Raw genomic sequence first — 20,950 nt, 5'->3', positions numbered from 1 at the left:
CTTGGAGTAGGAAATGGCAACCCACTCTAGTATTTTTTAACGATAGCCATTCTGACCAATGTGAGGTGGTACCTCATTGTAGTTTTGATTTGCCTTTCTCTAATAATTAGCTATGTCGAGCATCTTTTCAAGTACCTGTTGGTCATCTGTGTGACAGACACATTTTTAAATGTCTATTACAGTTTATGTTCCTTTCTCCATTCCAGAGGATCAGTTAGCATTTGATACACAGAAAAGAGGATCAAGATGTGAAAGTCCAAGGAACGTAAAATGACCAACCTGTGTAAATTACCTGAAACCAAGTATGGGACACAGACTGTCCCAGTGATAACTGGCTCATTCTAATTAGCCAGGTTCCTAGGGCAGAGTGTTCTTTGCTTCATAAGCCATGGTGCTGAGCAAATAGTGAAGACACAGAATGCAGTGTTTTGGCTTTTCCGTTTCACCTTTCCAGAATCCTAATTAAGGATATTACAGATTCTGTATGCACAGATCATTCTGCAGTTGATTGCCAAAATATTTGCATTTTATGTGTCTGGAACCAAGTGGTGATCAAGGGCTCTTATAGACCAAGTTCCCAATTGGAATTGATCATTTTCTAGCCTATGAGCTTATAAAAATTTATTTTTAATCTTATTTATGGGCTCTTCCATATTTTGCCAATATGTATTTATAGAGGTACTTGCTTATATATTTATTTTGAAGTCTTTCTTTTGAAGCAACTACTTATTGTAATAAATAGGAAAAGTATATTATTCTTAACTATCATTTTGATACTGGTCTTTGGGATTTGGGGAGCCAGTGTGCATAGCTTGTCTCAGAGGAAAACCAAAAAGACAAAAGGTATTTAGATGAACAAATTGACATATATCCAGAACTGGAGAGCAGTTACTAAATGTTCAGATTGGAACTCAATGGTCTTCATTATCTGTCGTTTATTTCACACACAAAAAAAGGAGCCTGGAATATTGTCCTTCTCCCTCCTCACTCCTTGAATTTAGGCAGAAAGTGTATTACAAAACGACCTTCACTCTCTTTTGACAGGAAGCTCACAAAATTGCATTAAAGAATCTAGCTTACAAAGGACAGCTTCACAGACACCAGCTAAATAGTACCTTTGAGTTCACATATGCTGTTTTTCTTCAAATGCTCAGACAGGTCAGACATTTCAGTTTACGGTAGAGAGAGCCATCTAACGTGGGTGAATTATAATTCCCCACCTTGAATTCAGTGGCCAACATAAATCATTTTGATTCTGATGAATAGAAATGCGAAGTGGGGAAAAAAAGGTTGAACAAGATTTTGGTACCAGCTCTCCTTCTGGTTGACTCTGTAATCCTGGGCAAGAAACCTGGCATATCTAGCCTCAGAGTCCCATCCAGTGTAAAACAGGTGTAAAAGTATGCCTGCTACATGTGTCTTCTGTGTCTTAAAATGAACAAATGGAATAATGTAAGAAAATGTACTTGAAGCTTTTTAGAACATAATAGTAATAGACTTCTAGGCTTTATTGATAATAATTTACTAGAAATAGATTTAAGGGACTAGATCTGATAGAGTGCCTGATGAACCGTGGACGGAGGTTTGTGACAATGTGCAGGAGACAGGAGTCAAGAACATCCCCAAGAAAAAGAAATGCAAAAAAGCAAAACGGCTGCCTGAGGAGGCTGTACAAATAGCTGGGAAAAGAAGAGAAGTGAAAAGCAAAGGAGAAAAGGAAAGATATACCCATTTGAATGCAGAGTTCCAAAGAATAGCAAGGAGAGATAAGAAAGCCTTCCTCAGTGATCATTGCAAAGAAATAGAGGAAACCAATACAATGGGAAAGACTAGAGATCTCTTCAAGAAAATTAGAGATGACAAGGGAACATCTCATGCAAAGATGGGCTCAATAAAGGACAGAAATGGTAGGGACCTAACAGAAGCAGAAGATATTAAGAAGAGGTGGCAAGAATACATAGAAGAACTGCACAAAAAAGATCTTCACGACCCAGATAATCACAGTGGTGTGATCACTCACACTCAGCTAGAGCCAGACATCTTGGAATGTGAAATCAAGTGGGCCTTGGGAAGCATCACTACGAACAAAGCTAGTGGAGGTGATGGAATTCCAGTTGAGCCATTTCAAATTCTAAAAGATGATGCTGTGAAAGTGCTGCACTCAATATGTCAGCAAATTTGGAAAACTCAGCAGTGGCCACAGGACTGGTAAAGGTCAGTTTTTATTCCAATCCCAAAGAAAAGCAATGCCAAAGAATGCTCAAACTAGTGCACAATTGCACTCATCTCACATGCTAACAAAGTAATGCTAAAAATTCTCCAAGCCAGGCTTCAACAATACGTGAACTGTGAACTTCCAGATGTTCAAGCTGGTTTTAGAAAAGGCAGAGGAACCAGAGATCAAATTGCCAACATCCGCTGGATCATCGAAAAAGCAAGAGAGTTCCAGAAAAACATCTATTTCTGCTTTCTTGACTATGCCAAAGCCTTTGACTGTGTGAATCACAATAAACTGTGGAAAATTCCTCGAGAGATGGGAATACCAGACCACCTGACCTGTCTCTTGAGAAACCTGTATGCAGGTCAGGAAGCAACAGTTAGAACTGGACATGGAACAACAGACTGGTTCCAAATAGGAAAAAGAGTACGTCAAGGCTGTATATTGTCACCCTGCTTATTTAACTTATATGCAGAGTACATCATGAGAAATGCTGGACTGGATGAAGCACAAGCTGGAATCAAGATTTCCAGGAGAAATATCAATAACCACAGCTATGCAGATGACACCACCCTTATGGCAGAAAGTGAAGAAGAACTAAAGAGCTTCTTGATGAAAGTGCAAAGGGAGAGTGAAAAAGTTGACTTAAAGCTCAACATTCAGAAAACTAAGATCATGGCATCTGGTCCCATCACTTCGTGGCAAATAGATGGGGAAACAGTGGGAACAGTGGCTGACTTTATTTTTGGGGGCTCCAAAATCACTGCAGATGGTGATTGCAGCCATGAAATTAAAAGATCCTTACTCCTTGGAAGGAAAGTTATACCAACCTGGACAGCATATTAAAAAGCAGAGACATTACTTTGTCAACAAAGGTCCATCTAGTCAAGGCTATGGTTTTTCCAGTAGTCATGTATGGATGTGAGAGTTGGACTATAAAGAAAGCTGAGCACTGAAGAATTGATGCTTTTGAACTGTGGTGTTCACAGAAAAATCTGAACTGAACATCTTCTTTTTTTGGGCCAAGCATCCTCTGTCCTATTTTGATTCTTTCTATGACCTGTAATGAAACACTAGGAATGAGAAAACTGCGTCTGCAGGTGTGGTAGTTTTACCAATGAAGTAGGGAAGCCCTCCCTGGCAGCATCTAGAATTAAGTTAAAAGTTTAACAAATCCAGAGCCTTCAAAGATCAGAATGGATTGAGAAAAACTTGGACTGAAGCTAAGTATTTTCTTCCCTTTCATTTGTTTTCCATATTTCAATTCTTTTGCCTTTATCTGCTGTCATTCATTTGTAGTCACTACATGACCCCATTCCTAGCTTCTTTTATTGTTAGTAAACAAATATTTTTTCAGCGTTATTGACATATATGTGTGTGTGTGTTCTGTCGTGTTTGACTCTTTTGTGATCCCATTGACTGTAGCCCACAAGGCTCCTCTGTCTGTGAAATTTTTCAGGCAAGAGTAGCAGAGTGGGTTGCCTTTTTTGACCACAGGGGATCTTCCCAGCCCAGGGATCGAACTTGTGTCTCTTGCGTCTCCTTCATTGGTGGGCAGATTCTTTACCACAAGCGCCACCAGGGAAGCCCTTATTGAAGTATAACTGACAAGTAAAGTTATATATAAGGTGTACTACTCAATGATCTCATTATGCATATACATTGCGAAGGGATTTCCATTAAGTTACTTAACATATCCATCAACTTCACATATTTATATGTGTTTGGTGAGAACACTTAAGTTATACTCTGTTTGGAAATTTCAGTTATATAGTATAGTATTATCAACTATAGTCATTATCTTATAATTAGATCCTCAGACCTTAGTTCTCTTACCACTGGAAATTTGTACTCTTTTACCAACTCTCCCTATTTCTCTCACCCCCAAGCCCTGGTAAACACCATTCTGTTCTATCTGTTTCTATGGGTTTGACTTTTCTTTTTTTTTTTTTTTTAAGATTCCACATATAAATGATATCATGCAGTTTTGTCTTTCCATGTCTGACTTATGTTACTTAGCATACATAATGTCCTACAGGTTCATCCATGTTTTGAAAGTGGCAGGATTTGCTTTTTTTAAGGTTGAATAATCAACAAATATTTTTGAGCTCGTGTTAAGTGCCAGACTGGGCAGATTCTGGGAAAAAACAGTGAATAGGGCATGCCCCTTTTCACCTTCCTTCAGGGCTCATAATCATGTTCTAACTTTCAGCAGTCAAATAAACCTGTATGTTGCCTCTAAAAAGTCTATATAAGTGAGACCTAAAACACTGCAAACTAAGAGGACAACTTACAGATGTTGAGGCCTGGGTTAGGGGTGGGATTGATCTGGGACCAAACAGTAATTAGCAGTTTGGATATTGAATGAGCCTTGTGATCCTCAAAAACAAAAACTTGATGTGCTTTTTCATATTTCCATATATTAGAGATAGTCTCTGCATAATAATATATTATCTAATAAATAAATCTCCATGTAATAGGAAAAGGGCTTATCTGATAAAGAAAAATCTTACAGAATACTTTTGAAATGCTATGTTTCAATTTTAGACTCATAAATGGAAAGAAAACAATAAAATATTTCAAAGAGAAGCATTGGTTTAATAAATAAATTAGGTTCTTCTACAGTTCAGTTCAGTTCAGTCACTCAGTCGTGTCCAACTCTCTGTGACCCCATGGACTGCAGCATACCAGCCTTCCCTGTCTATTACCAACTCCCAGAGCTTGCTCAAACTCATGTCCAAAGAGTCAGTAATGCCATCCAACTATCTCATCCTCTGTTGTCCCCTTCTCCTCCTGCCTTCAATCTTGCCTAGCATTAGGGTCTTTTCCAATGAGTCAACTCTTTGCATCAGGTGGCTGAAGTATTGGAGCTTCAGTTTCAGCACCAGTCCTTCCAATGAATATTCAGGGTTGATTTCCTTTAGGATTGACTGGTTTGATCTCCTTGCAGTCTGAGGAACCCTCAGGAGTCTTCTCCAACACCACAGTTCAAAAGCATCAATTCTTCGGTGCTCAGCTTTCTTTATGGTCCAACTCTCACATCCATACATGACTACTGGAAAAACCATAGCTTTAACCAGACAGACCTTTGTCATCAAAGTAATGTTTCTGCTTTTTAATATGTTGTCTAGGTTTGTCATAGCTTTTCTTCCAAGGAGCAATTGTCTTTTAATTTCATAGCTGCAGTCACCATCTGCAGTGATTTTGGAGCCCAAGAAGTTGTTATGCAAGTGACATCTTATTAATTCCACGAATGATGTCAAACTATGTGAAAATAATTTAAAATTAGATTAAATGTGCATGCCCATTATAATAAATTATATATAATTTACTATTTAGTATTTTTTTGTTTGCACACATTTTGCAGACATATACTGCCTCCTATGAATTCCACAGTTCCAAAATCAGATGATTCTTAATTAGTAAAGCTTCAATTTATAAGATTTAACTGTATGTGAAGCCATAATCAACCAATTTCTTCATTTATTAACAGTCCTTTTTTCCCACTGGGTAAAATATATTGAATGCCTTTTTGTAATACAGGAGATTTCTTTTTATTTGAAACCTTGAACAAATTACAATACCATTTCCTTAAGTATTTGTCATTCTTTCTTATCAGATTAGAGCATAAAAGACGTGTCCAAATTTTTGGTTATTTTATCTAGGTGAAAGGTAAATACAGTTATAATAAAGAAAAATTTATTGTGCCTTTATGTTTTTGTTGAAGACATTTTCAAAGTGCCTGATCCTACTTTTTTAAATTCCTAATTATGAATATGGGTCACTTTAATCTTATTTTTATAGTAAAAAAATGATGTTTTTCTTACAGTTAATATCTCAGTGTCTAATGATACCACATTGGCTCCTGAAGATTTGCCAACCGTTTCTTCTTCTGACATGGTAAGTGACTTAATATTTTAAATCATTTGCATATTGTATATTCTAATTATAATATTCATGATATGATATTTCCTACCATTCAACAATCCTAGTCTGAACACATGTTTAATAGTCAGTGATATTGTAGGGAAAAAAAAACACTTTCTGTGTTCTGATCAACTGTTTTTTTTCTTTTCCTTTTTTCTTTCAAACTTAAGTATTTATTCCTATAATACAATTTTCAAACCTTCTCAGGAATTTGACTGCTATATCCATTAATTATCAGCTTGAAATATTTTCACAAGGGAAAGTGAGGTACGTTGCGAAGTAAGAGCATGGAATCCTCTCTTTGTTTCTAGTACGATTACAAATTCTTCTGATGACCAGATGGTACTGTGTTCCCTTCACTGAGGGTGATTGTAGCAGGATGTTTCCCGTGTCACTTAGAAAGTACTGTGCCTCTGTCACATGATATCCTTTCCCATGGCTTGTAACCAAGGCTCTTTAAGAGACTGGAACTAAGCTTTAAAAATGAGCTGTTTTGCATGGAAGGTCACACACTGGAAGAAGACTTTTGTGTTGGAGAAAAAGGGGCAAGTGCTGTTTCAGACTTGTAATTGTGTTCCTTCTGCACTGGATATGGAATTTTACCAACGAATATCAATCTCTCAGTTATAAAGACAGAAACCATAATACTTTGTATTGATAGAGTGCCCATCTCTCAGGAGACCAGAACACTTCTGGAGATATTATATAATCAGTGCCCACAACATCCCTTTCAAAGATGACACTTTGTATCTTTCCTGAACATCTCTTACTTGACCCTGTTTCTCTCTCACATTCAATGGCTCTGTTGACTTCTTTCCTTACTGTTTTCTCTGCCTTTCTCCAAACTTTGCCTCTTTATTTCATCCATGTTTGAGAGCACATGTGAGTACACAAGTGTGTGTGTGTGTGTGTGTGTGTGAAAGAGGTACGTATATGTCTTAAGGGCCACATAGAGAAAAGATTCAGTTTTCAATCTTTGAGCCAGCTGACCTGGTGCCTAAAAGGATATGACTTAAAACAGAGAAAAATACTTCTTCTAGACTTTCATAAACTTATTTAAAACCTAATTAAAATATATATGTAACTAATTAAGATGGTTAATTTGAAATAAGAATTAATAAAACATTTACTTCCAATGACTTGAAAAGAGATTGTTTCCTAACTTAACTCTTTTTGTAACTAATCACGTAAAGCTTTAAAGTGAAAGTGTTAGTTGCTCAGTCATGTTTGACTTTTTGTGACCCCATGGACTTGCCAGGCTCTTCTGTCCATGGAATTCTCCAGGCAAGAATACTGGAATGGGTTGCCATTTCCTTCTCTAGGGAATTGTCCTGACCCAGGGATTGAACCTGGATCTCCTGAATTACCAGCAGGTTCTTTACCATCTGAGCCACCAGGGAAGTCCTGAACTAATAAATTTTTAAGTCCTGTCTTTGGGCAAATCTTGGAGAGACTCTAGTAATTGACATGTAATTATACTAAGATGTCACTATTAGATTCATGGAAAACAAATGGAAGTTGTGGTTGACTTCTGATATGACTGTGACATACACTCACACTAATGATAATAATTTAGCTACCATTTATAAAGCATCTACAAGAGACCAGGTGTTTTATACATATTACCATTATTGTAAACCTTAATGTATATTGTGATGATTTACACAACCTACCAGGCATAATTATCTCCATTTTATAAATGAGAGTGACCAAAGCCCCAGAAGTAGCCATAAATTAGTAGAACAAAGATTGATGTAGTTTGGATGGTTCCATAACCTGTGGAATTGCTAGTGCACCATGATGCTTCAATGTTTTCAAATTGGAATGTTTACTATTGTTGACTTTTTTCATTCCTATGAATATACTCCAGGGCAACAGTCCCCTCGTGTGTGTATCAATTACATACCTTAATTAATATATTCAGTTTCTATGTCCAGCTCCTCTAGAGAAGAAATTAGGGCAAAATATGTAATGTGTGTGTGTATGTACTTATAAAGGACAACTTTTTTTTAGTCTTCATTTCTCCTTTTCTATCTATATCCATCCCTTTATGTATACTTTGCATAAACACACACACACACACACACACACACATATATACATGATCCAGAAATGAATGTTAGAAAGGTAATATGATTTATTACCATCAATTATAGCACCTACTAGGGGCCAGGCTATTTACATTAATTGTCTATAATCCTCACAATACCTTTTTGAGTTATAGTGTTACCTGTCTTTTATAGATGAATTAGAGGCTTATAAAGCTTAGCTAACTTTTCAAAGGCCATATGACTAGTATACAGTAAAATCAGAATTTGAACTCAGGCTTTCTAACTCCAAAATCTGCCTGTTTCCATTCTTCGGGGAAGCAAAACAGCATGTCACGTAGAAGGACTTACAGATACTGAGTTCTCATATCAGACTGCCTGGTTGCAAATGCAGGACTCCACTACTTTAATCACAAGCTGTGGGACGTTCTCAGCTTCCCATCTGTAAAATGGTGATGAGAAGAGTATTTCCCTCAGAGACACTAGAAGAGCCAGATTAATAAATAGGCGGCCAGCAAAGTGGCTGGCACGAACTTGTCTCTCGGTCAATGTTCGGTGCTGTTTTTACTCTTTTCAGGTGTTCTTATCATTCCACTGGGCCATTTGCCACCATCTCTCAGGTTGGTGGAGAGAAGAAATTGATAGCCACTGCTTCTGACCACCTACGGGGTCCTCTGTGTGTTTGGCCACCCTAGCTCGGCTAGCCTGAACCTTTCCTAGGACCTACAGTCAACAGGGCTTCATTACCTTCTTTTCATTCGGCAATAATTAGGTCAGGAAAGAAGATGCTGTAAAAGTGACATGCAGCGCTTGGGCACCATGAGACTCCCTCTCACAGGGCCCCAGGAACATCCTGTAAGAGCGAGGGAGGGCTTTGCTCTTGAGTGTCATTAGCATGAAGACAAGCTTTCTTCTTCCTAGTGGTGTGGGTGTGTTTCAGGGGAAAGAGCAGGAAAAACAGGGCATGAGATCATTTAGACAGAGGTGAGAACACTAGAATAACAACCCTTCAAGAATAAAAAGCCAGGTTTTCCATATTTCCTTTTATTGTTGGAATCATTGTGTCTTTGTTTAAATTAATTTTTATTGGAGTATAGTTGCTTTACAATGTTGTGTGTTGGTTTCTACTGTACAGCAGAAATGAATCAGCTGTATGTGTACGTATATCTGCTCCTTTTTGGATTTCCTTCCCATTTAGGTCACCACAGCGCATTAAGTAGTTCCCTGTGCTATACAGCAGGTTCTCATTCATTACCTATTTTATACATAGTATCAATAGTATGTAGTGTTAACTCCAGTCTCCCAAGATCTCTCACTCCTCATCCCCTGCTTTCTTCCTTAGTGTCCATACATTTGTTCTCTACATCTGTGTTTCCATCATTGTGTCTTTAAATTTTCCCTCTTTGATCTGTTTTCCCATGGATTTCTCACTTGGAATATCCTTTTAACCTGCAAAAGAAATTCTTACAAAGGTCTCTGTAAGTCTTTGAGACCAGCCACAATTTATCCACACTCTTGTCTGAACAGTAAGTGTTGAGATTGGCTGGTAATTGAGATTACCACCTCTCAGAGGCAGAGAACAGATTTCAGAATCTAACGTCAGAAGCTTCTCTTATGAAGACATGATTGAATAGATCAGTTGGTATTTGTTTTTCATGTTAGATTTATTTTTATAATTTGATTTGTTATTAAATTCAGTCATATGCTAAGATGCACAGTTCTTAATGTGCTCATTGCAACGAGTTTTGACAATTTTATACCTCATGTAACTACCACCTGAAACAATAGAACATTTCCATCATCCCAGAAAGTCCTCTGAAATGCCCTATTTCTTGTTTTATGCCCCAGCTTTTTGAGCCTTGGGAGATCTTTACCCAACTGCTCTGCTCACTCCACTCCTTCAGAGGGTAGATGCCTTAGCCCTTTCACAAGTGCCTGAAAGCCTCACAGGGATTTCTCTCGCCTGTCCTTTCCTGCTTCCTGTCTTAGAAAAGTGTCTTTCTTGCATTTGATGGAGATTCTGTGTCTAAGTGGTGTTACTCCCAGCTGTCTTGTCAAATCTCCAGCCTTTTATGAACTCTCTGTGCATTTGGCAAAAACCATTAGAAGATTTGGTGGGTGGATGCAGGCTTGGTCAATGCCTAGGGAGGGCTTCACATAATTCTAACTTGTCACCCAGACTACAGAATCATTAAAATTCATGAAAGATGTGGCTCATTTCTCCAGACCTCCAGTGCATTGATCTTCCACCTGCATTGATCTTCCACCTGCTACTCTGCCAGGGATGAGGCAGCCATGGACCTCTTCTCTCCTATGAAGATCTTGTAGCTTTTTGGCATTTAATTTACTTAGGATTTTTACATCCTTATCTTGTTGGTGGAATTTTTAAAACTATGATCTTATGAGTACTTCCCTGGTGGTTCAGATTATAAAAGATCCACCTGCAATGCAAGAGACCCAGGTTTGATCCCTGGGTCAGGAAGATCCCCTGAAGGAGGGAATGGCTACCCACTCCAGTTTTTATCCTCGTGTTTTGGTTGTTAGGTTGGGACTACTAACAGTCTCCTGCAACTTTCTGTATCTTAATTATAAGTAGGACAACCAGTTACTTTTGATATTTCACAACAATATATGTAACTACAGTTGTAGCTCATATATGTCCCATAGATCATAAAGTAAGATTGCAGATCACTGCAAATCTGGCTTACCCATTGCAAGGAAAAAATCCTAACTGCTAAGGTTGAGACTTTCATTTGTAGCATTACCCTTAAGTATGTAAACACACACATATACTGTTTAAAGGCATGTATTTTACCAGTTGATACTCAAAGAGGGCAATGTAGAATCTTTAATTTTTATGTCTTACTTTTTGCTTATTGAATTGCCCAGTGACACATATTATGTATACATGGAGATGCTGTTAATCATGGGCCTAAGAACTATTACAGTCTCTTGGAAGACTTGGCAGTCAGACATGGAAGCAAAAGTGCTTTGATTTGATGTACCTTCAGGGTGATTCTAGGAGTTAACATTCTTTTCATGGGAAATGGAATGTCATATTTATCTTCCTGTGCATAACATTCTTGTGATTTTATCTCATTAAGAAAGTCAAGTGCACAAACCATTCTGTCCTTAAATCTCCTTAAAGATTACATGTTCCTATTTTTAAAAATATTATGGAAAATTTCAAACATGCCCTAAAATAGAATAGTACAATAAATCCTCATATAGACACATCACCTAGCTTCAATGACTGTCAAACTTTTGCCCATTCTCGCTCGTATATCCCCCAGTTTTGTCTTTGTGGAGGATGCTGTGGTATTTTAAATTTTAAAATTAATCCTTTGGTATACATTTTACTTTTAAGGTTTATGAATGTATTCACTCAATACAAATAGGGTCACTCCCTAGAAAATGAGATTCAGAAAAAAATAGCTTGAAATCTCTTTTCAGGAGGTTGAGCTCAGTTAAGACTCTCAGCAACTTAGTCCCATTTCCTTTGTCTCTTTTCTCTCACTGCCCATTTACACAGACACTCAGCTCTGGTCCATCTGGTCCATTCATTCTGCGTTCCTCCTCTTGGTGAACATTTCATAAGTGGTGCCTAAAGGACTTATTGGATAAGTGAATGAAGCATCATATGTCCCCAGATCCACATCTTTGCTCATGGTGTCTATCTAATGCTGTACCTGTTTCTGCTAGTACAGAAGAAATATACACCCAAAGTTTGTCACATTTATTCCTATCTCCATGGGCTTTCGTTACTCTCTCTGCATTCCTTTCTAGTTTTGTTGTCTGGCCATACTTCTGCCTACTGCCTTTTGAGTATGAGAGTTCTATAGGACCAGCCCTTTTTTCAAGGTGCAGTTTAACTTTTGTTTTCCCTGTGCTCAATGAAATTAATTAGTCCCTCTTCTGATCTCTAATCTCTGTACTATTTGTTTAGACACTTTCTTTTACTGCCTTGCATTTTTAGTTAATACATAAGTGGACATATTTTATTTCTCCAATAATAAAATGTTTTTATTCTTCTTTATTGTTCCCCTAAAGCTTATCATAGTTATCCATGTAATAGGGGCCCAATGCATTCTCTGTTTCTTTTGGCTAAATTTTCCACCTTTTGTTTTGTTACTCAAAATAGCCTGTGTCTAAGTGAAGCTGCATCATCAGAGTTAGAAAAAAATAGAGTCCCAGTTACATTTGCATTTCAGAGAAATAATGAACAAATTTTTTTTTAGTGTATGTCCTACATCTTACATGTATGTGTGTGTATAGTTGTGTGTGTGTGCTCAGTTGTGTCCAGCTCTCTCTGAACCCATGGACTGTAGCCCACCGGGCTCTTCTGTCCATGAAATTTTCCAGGCAAGAATACTGGAGTGGGTTTCTGTTTTCCACCCTAGGATATCTTCCAGACCCAAGGATAGAACCCCTGTCTCTTGCATCTCTTGCCTTGGCAGGCAGATTCTTTACCATAAGCACCACCTTGGGAAGCCCCACATATTACATGGAACATACTAAAAATGTTATTCATTGTTTACTTGAAATTCATATATAACTGGAAACACTGTATTTTACCTGATAATCTAAACTGAAAGTTTATTTTACTTTAACTTTGTCCTCCAGATAGAAAGAGTAGCTATATTCATAGATAATCTTCCTTAAATATGTCAAATGTTAGGATCTTGATGAGTGATTTCATTCATTCAGTTAACTAAGATTTCTTTTGGTGCCTGCTATGTCCTAAACTGAATTCTGCCCCATCTTGGTCCACTCTTTCTTATTTTTTAGTGACACACAGTCCCTTTGGTCTGCAGACACTCTGCTGTAGTCTTTTCTGGGTTTACCCATCTGTGGTCCAGAGAGGCCAGAACCTAGTCAGTCGTCCTCTCTCTCTCCATCTTAATCTTTCACCTTCCTCCATTCCTGTTTTTACCCACACCCCATTTTTCCTTCCAGACCCATAACTGGGTTCTTTTCTCCACCACAAACATTTTCATGTCGAAAGCAAATGGCAACCTCCGGTATTATGGCTTGGAAAATTCCGTGGACAGAGGAGCCTGGTGGGCTACAGTCCATTGGGTCGCAAAGAGTTGGACATGACAGCAACTGAGCATACATTTATTAGCTAGAGTTTAAGTTCTATGGGAGTAGGAAACTGTGTGTTAAGATGTAGATACCGAGGTTTATACATGCTACCTGAAGATTTTATGCTGGAGCCCTTAGTGAAGATGTCAGAGGCTATATTTTCTGTACAATGACACAAAGAATCATTTGAGGCATTAAAAAAATGGGATACTAGCATTTTAAGGTGACACAAGAAAGAAACATGTCTATCATTTCATGCACATCTGTATAGTTTTCATCTCTACCTGAATTTCTGTAAGAAAATCAGTAAAACTTCCTGTTGAGATTGTTTTAATGCAGCTCACCTCTTTGGGGAGTTGCAGCTGTAATGAAGGATTCTGCTGATATTAAAGTGCTGCAATTATGGTAAATTTTTGTTTATTTTAAACCAAAGAAATCTGCTACCTGTTATGATCTTTTAACTTGAAAGGTATTGTGCTTAAAAATATCCATTTACAGAAATCTGAAAAACAAAATGAAACACGATTAATCACCTCTCAGAAACAGAGTTTGATAAAAGAGTAATTTTGCAATTCAGCTGTTTACAAGTTGAAACTAATATTTCAGGGAAAAATCTAGAGTTTATTTTTTTTCCTGACTTACGTAAGAACTTTACCTTTTGAGTGCTATAAAAATATGAACTCTTTCTGTCCAGAGATTCTTCTTTTATGTGTGTGATCTTCTTTTATGACTAGTTTACTTATATCAAAAAAATGCATGAATGGTAAAGGATATTGATGATGCATTTGGTGTGACGTAGAACTCCTGCCTTCAAAGGACAGGAAAAATTTATCTTTTTGTATTTATTTGAAAGGTATCCTCAAATTACTCTTCTGTTAGCACATGACATACGCATTAGCCTTGCACCTAAGAGGAAGTCTGACCTCCTGGTATCAGCAGATTCAGTGTCTGGCGAAGCTCTGCTTCCTGGTTCTAGCTAGTCTTCTCATTGTGTCTTCATGTGGCAGAAGGAGCAAGGAACTCTCTGTTTTGCAAGGGCACAAATCCCGTTCGTGAAGGCTCCACCCTCTTGACCTAATCACTTCCCAAAGGCTCCACCTCCAAATACCATCACATATGAGGGTAAGGTTTCAGCATATGAATTTTAGGAGAGCCCGGATATTTGGACAGTAGCACCCCATTAGTGTTTGTCAGTAGGTGGCTGCAAGAGAGCATAACCTTCCAAATAAGGCTGTTCTTATGTCATGAAAGGCAGTTTTCTAGAGAAGAAGACAGCTGTGAACTTATAGCAGCTAAAACTCAGCATCTGGAGACTGGGGGTCCTGGCCTTATCTAGTACCATAGCTAAAGGATTCTCTCTCATTTTAGAAACAGTAAATAGGAACAGAATTACACTGCTATCGAGAAGTGCAGCACTGACAATGTGACCACAATTCATGAGACAGAAGACAATTTGAAAATGGCCTTGTGAGCTTGAGGCCATGAAACACAGGGATAGAGATCCCATACCCTACTCCTCAGCCCATCACAACACATTCCAGTAATGGATGCTCATGACGCTGACCCTGGAGTCAAAAAGAAAAGCTGTGTTTCATTAGGATACACAATTGGGAAAGCAGAGATCGCCAACATTTTTAGAGTTTAGTTCCTCAAGTCACCAATCTCTAGTTATTTTGAAAAGAAATAGCTGATTTGTGAAAGTGTGGGGTAAATTAGTTAGCCAAATACAAACTTTAGAGCATTGACTCTGGGGCCATCAGATTGAAGCACAAGAAGCTGTGCACTGCGGAAGGCAGGGGTTTTTGGACATCAGAGATGTTTCAGAGAGTCTCACGTTTGGAGACTTAGGAGATTATTGTGTTTCGGTTTGCTCTCAGGAAGGTTCACAGGAAAGGGCTTTGTGGTTTGTGTTTGTTGAACAGATGGGTGATTGTAGGGTTGCAGTACAAACCAGGTAATGGATTGCATCATTCTCACTGTATTTTCAATAACTGCCAGCCTCCTGGCCCCTCTTACCTGTTATTCCATTAACACCTCCTCAGATTTCACCCTTCAAGTGGTTTATCCTTGAACTGTTTTACAGAAACTTTTAGCATAAATCCCCATATAGCCCATCAAGGATCAAAAGCTGCTTTTGATGTGTCACAGTGTTCTCCAGAAAAATTTTCATGTTTTTTCTTCTGCAGCACCATAATGCTACCTTTGACTGGGCATTTCTGACGACAAAGGAATGTTTGAAATATGGAGGCAAACTTGTGGGCAACAACTGTGGTTTTGTTCCCGATATCACACTCATGTCTTTCATCCTCTTCCTGGGCACTTACACTTCTTCTATGGCTTTGAAAAAATTCAAAACCAGTCCTTACTTTCCAACCACGGTGAGTACTTGAGCTTTAAATATTTTTCATTGAATTCCCACTGTTTCAATAATAATGTAGTTTTACAAAATGAAAAAGGCACCTGTAATTCAACCTTTCCAATATGATTTTGTATGTTAAAAATTGCTTTCCAGTCTCTGCATACGTGTTTTTGACATAATTATAGTCTAGCTTTGAAAAACCTTTCGGGATTTTGCTTGCGTAATTCTATCCTAAATTCTGCCTGTCTGAATTCTGACTGTACTGAAAGGAAAAAGCAGGTGTATTCTATATAAAAATGCGTGAGACCATTTAGATCCATGGATCTTTGAGATCCATGGTGTGTTTAAGTACATAAGCAAAAACTCTTTCCATATTAATTAGGAATTTTGACATAGAATTCTTTATTCATCAGCTGTACTTGTGAGTAATTTAGTAGTTGGACTATGGGCTGTGGAAATAAATGTAAACCGTGCTGTTACACAAGTACTGGTGTAGATATAGGTATCATCTGAACCAGCCTTCCCTTCCCATAGTGATGAATGCCACGGTAGAGAAACACAGATAATTGAGCTGGCTTGTCTTGTGCAGACATCCTGTCTCCCATTAATATGCTTGGGTGAGCTTCAAGTCAAAACTGTGGTTCCTAGAGAGACTACAAGATAAGACCAACATTTAGTTAATGGCATTTTGTTTTCTTACCTGCAGAACGAAGTTAATCCTTGGCTTTACAGTTCAATTCTCACTATTTAGGATGTCAGTAGTTTTTAGTAATCTTGATTATACTTGATTTTTATCAGTGAGCTGCTCTCTACAACTGGAATCTCATGAATCGATTTTTATCAGTGAGCTGCTCTCTACAACTGGAATCTCATGAATCTTTCCTCCTGAGCTCTGTGTAGAAGGAGCAAGAGAACTTGGAAGACATGAGATGAAGTTGATAAAAAATTCCTTTTTTATTCCTGGGAAATGAGACTGAAAATTAATATATTCACTTTCAGCTGGGAAATGTTTTGTCCCTGGTATCTCTTATGAAATGGAAAATAAAGGCAAGAGTTGATGATTGTCTCAGTCTGTCTGGGTGGCTATAACAGAATACCAGAGACTAGAAGGTTTGTAGACAACACAGATTTATTTTTTATGGTTCGGGAGGCTGGGGAGTCCAAGATCAGATGCCAGCATGGTTGGGTGAGCGCTCTCTTCCTGGTTCCTAGGCAGCATCTTTTTCACTGTGTCCTTAGGTGGCAGAAGGTCTGGGGAGCTCTGTGGGGTGTCCTTTATAGGAACACTGATGCCATCCCAAAGGCTCCATCCTCATGCTCTTCCGAAGGCCCCACCTTCTAATATCATCATCTTCGTGGATTAGAATTCCAACATATGGATTTTGGAAGGACAGTATTCAGACCACAGCAGATTACTGTGGTCTGCAGATTTCATTAGAAATGTCCTGAACTAGCTGGCCCAAAGGACGAAAAATTTCCTCAAAGTGAAGTGTAGCAAGAAGTGTTCAACTTTGTCTGCCTTGAAAGGGCATCACAAAGTGGTGGTCCTTAGGCAGAATTCAACCCTCATCCATTCTTTGTTTAGCCCACAATTTGTAAACACACAAACACACACACACGCACTTGAGGGCATAGGTGAAAACTGTCCTTTGCAGGTAGTTAATTGTTCTCACTACTACTACTCTCTGTTGTCTAAGACTTGTCTGCTTCACACATTCAGGTTAAGTGCTTGTCCCTGAGACTTTGAGCTTGTAACACCAGTTCCCACACTGGGAAATGTGCTTACTTGATCCACCTCTTCAGTGGTATGTTATGTGTAGGACAGTTTCCTGGGTAAAGGTCTTTGAAGATGCTTTCTTCTTCTCTATTGAGATTTTTCCTTCTTAATTATTAATTTACAGGACATCTGTTTTTTCTTTTTTTGGCTCTCACTTTGGGAATCATCACCCTTTTTATCTCTCTCATTTGCCATAGTGTGAAAATTAGAGAATTTGTGAAGCACTTGTAAATCATAGTTAGAAAATAATTTCAACCTTAAGATGAATAGTGATCATTTTAACTGTTCATGTAAACATCACCTTTTTTTCCCTGCAAATTCCGAAATCGATAATAGCTCTTTGGACTTAAAGAAATTTCTCCTTATAAGAGCCCAAGCAGGTAATTTCTCAGACATTGATAAATGCTGTTGAGAAAAGTTGGAAAAATATTGAATATGTGAAAATAAAATAATGAAGGCATTCTAGTTACAATTCCTGTTGAGAAGGTTCTCAACTTTGTTTACAGCTGCTTACACCAAATTATAAAATAAACAGGTAGGAGGACATGTATTTGATTTCCAAGGAGTAATGTTTAAGTGTGTAGGCTTTCACACTGTCATCTCCCTCCCCTACTCACTTCACGGTTATGGCTAACATAGTACATACATACATAAATTATAAGAACATCTTTTTTTCCTCTCATTTGCCAAAATATGTTTTCATTTAAGCTATCATTTAGAAGTATGATCTCTGTAGGTAGGAGCAAATATGTTTATAGATTCATATACTTGTATTTTGGGCTTCCCAGGTGGCGTTAGTGGTAAAGAACCCACCTGCCAATACAGGAGACATGAGTTCTATCCCTGGGTCAGGAAGATCCCCTGAAGAAGAGCATGGCAACCCACTCCAGTATTCTTGCCTAGAGAATCCCAAGGACAGAGGATCCTGGCAGGCTAGAGTCCATAAGGTTGCAGAGTTGGGACACAACTGACTTGACTTAGCATAGCACATACTTGTATTTTATATTCTACAGTTAAAACTTATATGCTTAAATGTGATTACTGTGGTAGCGCTCAAGCCTAACTGTTACTACTTCCTCACTCTCACCAACAATTCATGTGAAACCTCTAAAACTGCAAAATGCTAATCCTGGATGGCAGTGCCTTTGCCATACAAAGTGTCCAATTCTCCTTTAATTCACACAGCCATCGCTCTCTTTTTATACTTCTGTTTCTAAATGTTTGTATGTGTTGTTAGTCAATCAAGACTGAGAATTGCTGGGAAACTCTTACACTTCTGTTTTATTCCTCACATCAGTTAGCACCAGATTGGATGCAGGCTAGGCCCTCAATACTTGTTGGCTAGTGCAGCCCAGTCAAGTAGAGGTAAATGCTGCAATTTATGGAAAGAGCACATATGCAGGAACCCAGAAGCTGTGGATGCTAAGGCCAGCACTGCCAGTAACTAACAGTGTACCCTTTGATAGCTAACTGTGGACTTTAGTCCACACCCATAACAGGAGAGCCCAGCTAGATGGCAGTTAACATCCTTTAAACTCTAATATTCTATAATCTTAAAGAGAGTTTTCTGATTCCATCTCCTAAAATAAAATTCTCTATGTTTAACTTGTGCTTATAGCAGTGAGAAGGAAGTACAGATTCCCCAGAGTTCATTATTATCTCCATTTTTATGCAAGGTCTGCCTTTGCAGCTGCTGGCAGCCTCTGTCTGTGGATGATCCACAGTTGTCATCTAGCAAATTCAAAATTATACACTCAGATTAGGATGGTCTGAGGGGTTTAATGAAAGCGTGATATACAAAGGTGACATTAGGTTGAGGGAAACTGCAAGGGAGCATGTAATGTCCAGTGATAATAACAGTGGAATTGTTATGATCCCTGACTCAAAGGATGTGGAATGGGAGTGGTTGCTAGAACCTGGGAGAAGAGAGAGTGGTATACAGAGCTTTCCAAAGAGGCCCCGTGACCTCCTTTGGACTGAGGAATTTAGCCAGCCTGAGGCAACCTCAAAGGGATATAGCTATGGGAATCAATAATCTGATCTCTCTCTTCCCCCAATAGCCTGTCCGGGCTGAAATCTTCTGAAATCTGGAGAGCAAATGAGCCTATTGTAGACCACACAGGTCAGCTTCCCAAGGCAGAGAGCTTGGTAGAAAAGAGTAGAAAAGGATCTGATATGACAAAAATGATATCCATCATATTTACCTTTCTAGGATTTTCTTTATCAAGTTAAACTCATCAGTCCACTTGATTATCCTGCTGTAATAGCTCTCCTTTACATGAGCTTCCCTGATGGCTCAGATGATAAAGAATCTGTGTGCAGTGCAAGAGACCTGGGTTGGATCCTTGGGTCACAAAGATCCCCCGGAGAAGAGAATGGCTACCTACTCCAGTATTCCTGCCTGGAGAATTCCATGGACAGAGGAGCCTTAGCAGGCTACAATCCATGGGGTTGCAAAGAATCAGATACTACTGAGTGACTAACACTTTCACTTTCACTTACGTGTATACCTCTGTCCCCTAGTTCAGTCTCTCTCATTGTCTTTGCCCTCATCAGGGTTGGTTATCCGCTCTCACCTTCCCTCATGAAGCCAGCCACTGGCCGTCCATCAGTTTGAGCACTTAAGATGAAACAGTTTGCCTTTGCTAACTAATAGTCCATGAGGAATTTTGCTAACTAATAGTCTTTTGCTAACTAATAGTCCATCAGGAATTTTTCTTATTTTTTATATGGACCATTTTTAAAATCTTTATTGAATTTATTACAGTATTGCTTCTGTTTCATGTTTTGGTTTTTTGGCCATGAGGCATGTGGGATCTTAGCTCTCTGATGAGGGATCAAACTCACATCACCTGCGTTGAAAGGCGAAGTCTTAACCAGTGGGCTGCCAGGGAAGTCCCGGGAATTTAATCTATCAGATACTTCCAGATGCTCAGTGGAATATGGTAGAATAGCAGTACCCCTCTGACTGCCCCCTGTGCTTCCCATCCCTTTAGGAGGGGTGCAGTGGTCTGTTGTCCCATACATTTCCCGTTCTGTTATATTGGCCTCAAGGCTTTCACCAGTATTTTGTCATCAAAACTTCCTGAAGGAGCATCACAGCATAATCTGTGATCTTCTCTAGCAGATGCCTCAGGGCTTTAACAGGAAATGTTCTTCCAGAGTCCCCTACCAACCAATGATGCTACTCCTGGAGCATAGATGCCATCATTGCAACAGATGGTGGCAAAATGAAAGCAGTCAGCTTAAAAATAGATCAGGATTGTGATTAGAAGAACTCATAAATCCATAGAGCCTCTGAATTAGGCAGAATTATTGGTACTTTGGCATAGTCAGATGCAGTGTGGCCGGCTGATGTATGTAATTGGCATGAAAGTGTTTTTCTCAAGGATCTACTTACTTTCCTCTTTTCCCTCCTCTTAGAATAAGCAACGATGCTAATGCTCCCTTGCATTGATATAATGATGAGATTCTTTACTATCCTCCTAGTTGTTATTGTCATTTAAATAGAGAAAATCTGTAAGTTGTAGGTACTA

The 20,950-nt window shown here is 38.6% G+C and overlaps 1 protein-coding gene across 4 annotated transcripts in view; it reads left to right on the top strand.

Annotated features, from left to right (window-relative positions):
* The window catches only part of SLC4A4 (solute carrier family 4 member 4), a 367,906-nt gene that overhangs the window by 304,384 nt on the left and 42,572 nt on the right, over positions 1-20,950 (top strand). For all 4 annotated transcript variants that reach the window (XM_081587203.1, XM_081587212.1, XM_081587193.1 and 1 more), the window contains 2 exons: positions 6,048-6,118; positions 15,465-15,656. In XM_081587203.1, coding sequence (XP_081443329.1) covers positions 6,048-6,118; positions 15,465-15,656 — 263 coding nt within the window. The remainder of the gene's footprint in view (positions 1-6,047; positions 6,119-15,464; positions 15,657-20,950) is intronic.

The sequence above is a fragment of the Giraffa tippelskirchi genome, chromosome 1 (genome assembly GCF_054371585.1).
Source record: "Giraffa tippelskirchi isolate mGirTip1 chromosome 1, T2T-mGirTip1v1.2.pri, whole genome shotgun sequence".
NCBI lineage: Eukaryota > Metazoa > Chordata > Mammalia > Artiodactyla > Giraffidae > Giraffa > Giraffa tippelskirchi.
The sequence above is the reverse complement of the archived record's forward strand: the minus strand, read 5'-3'. Positions and strand labels throughout refer to the sequence as shown.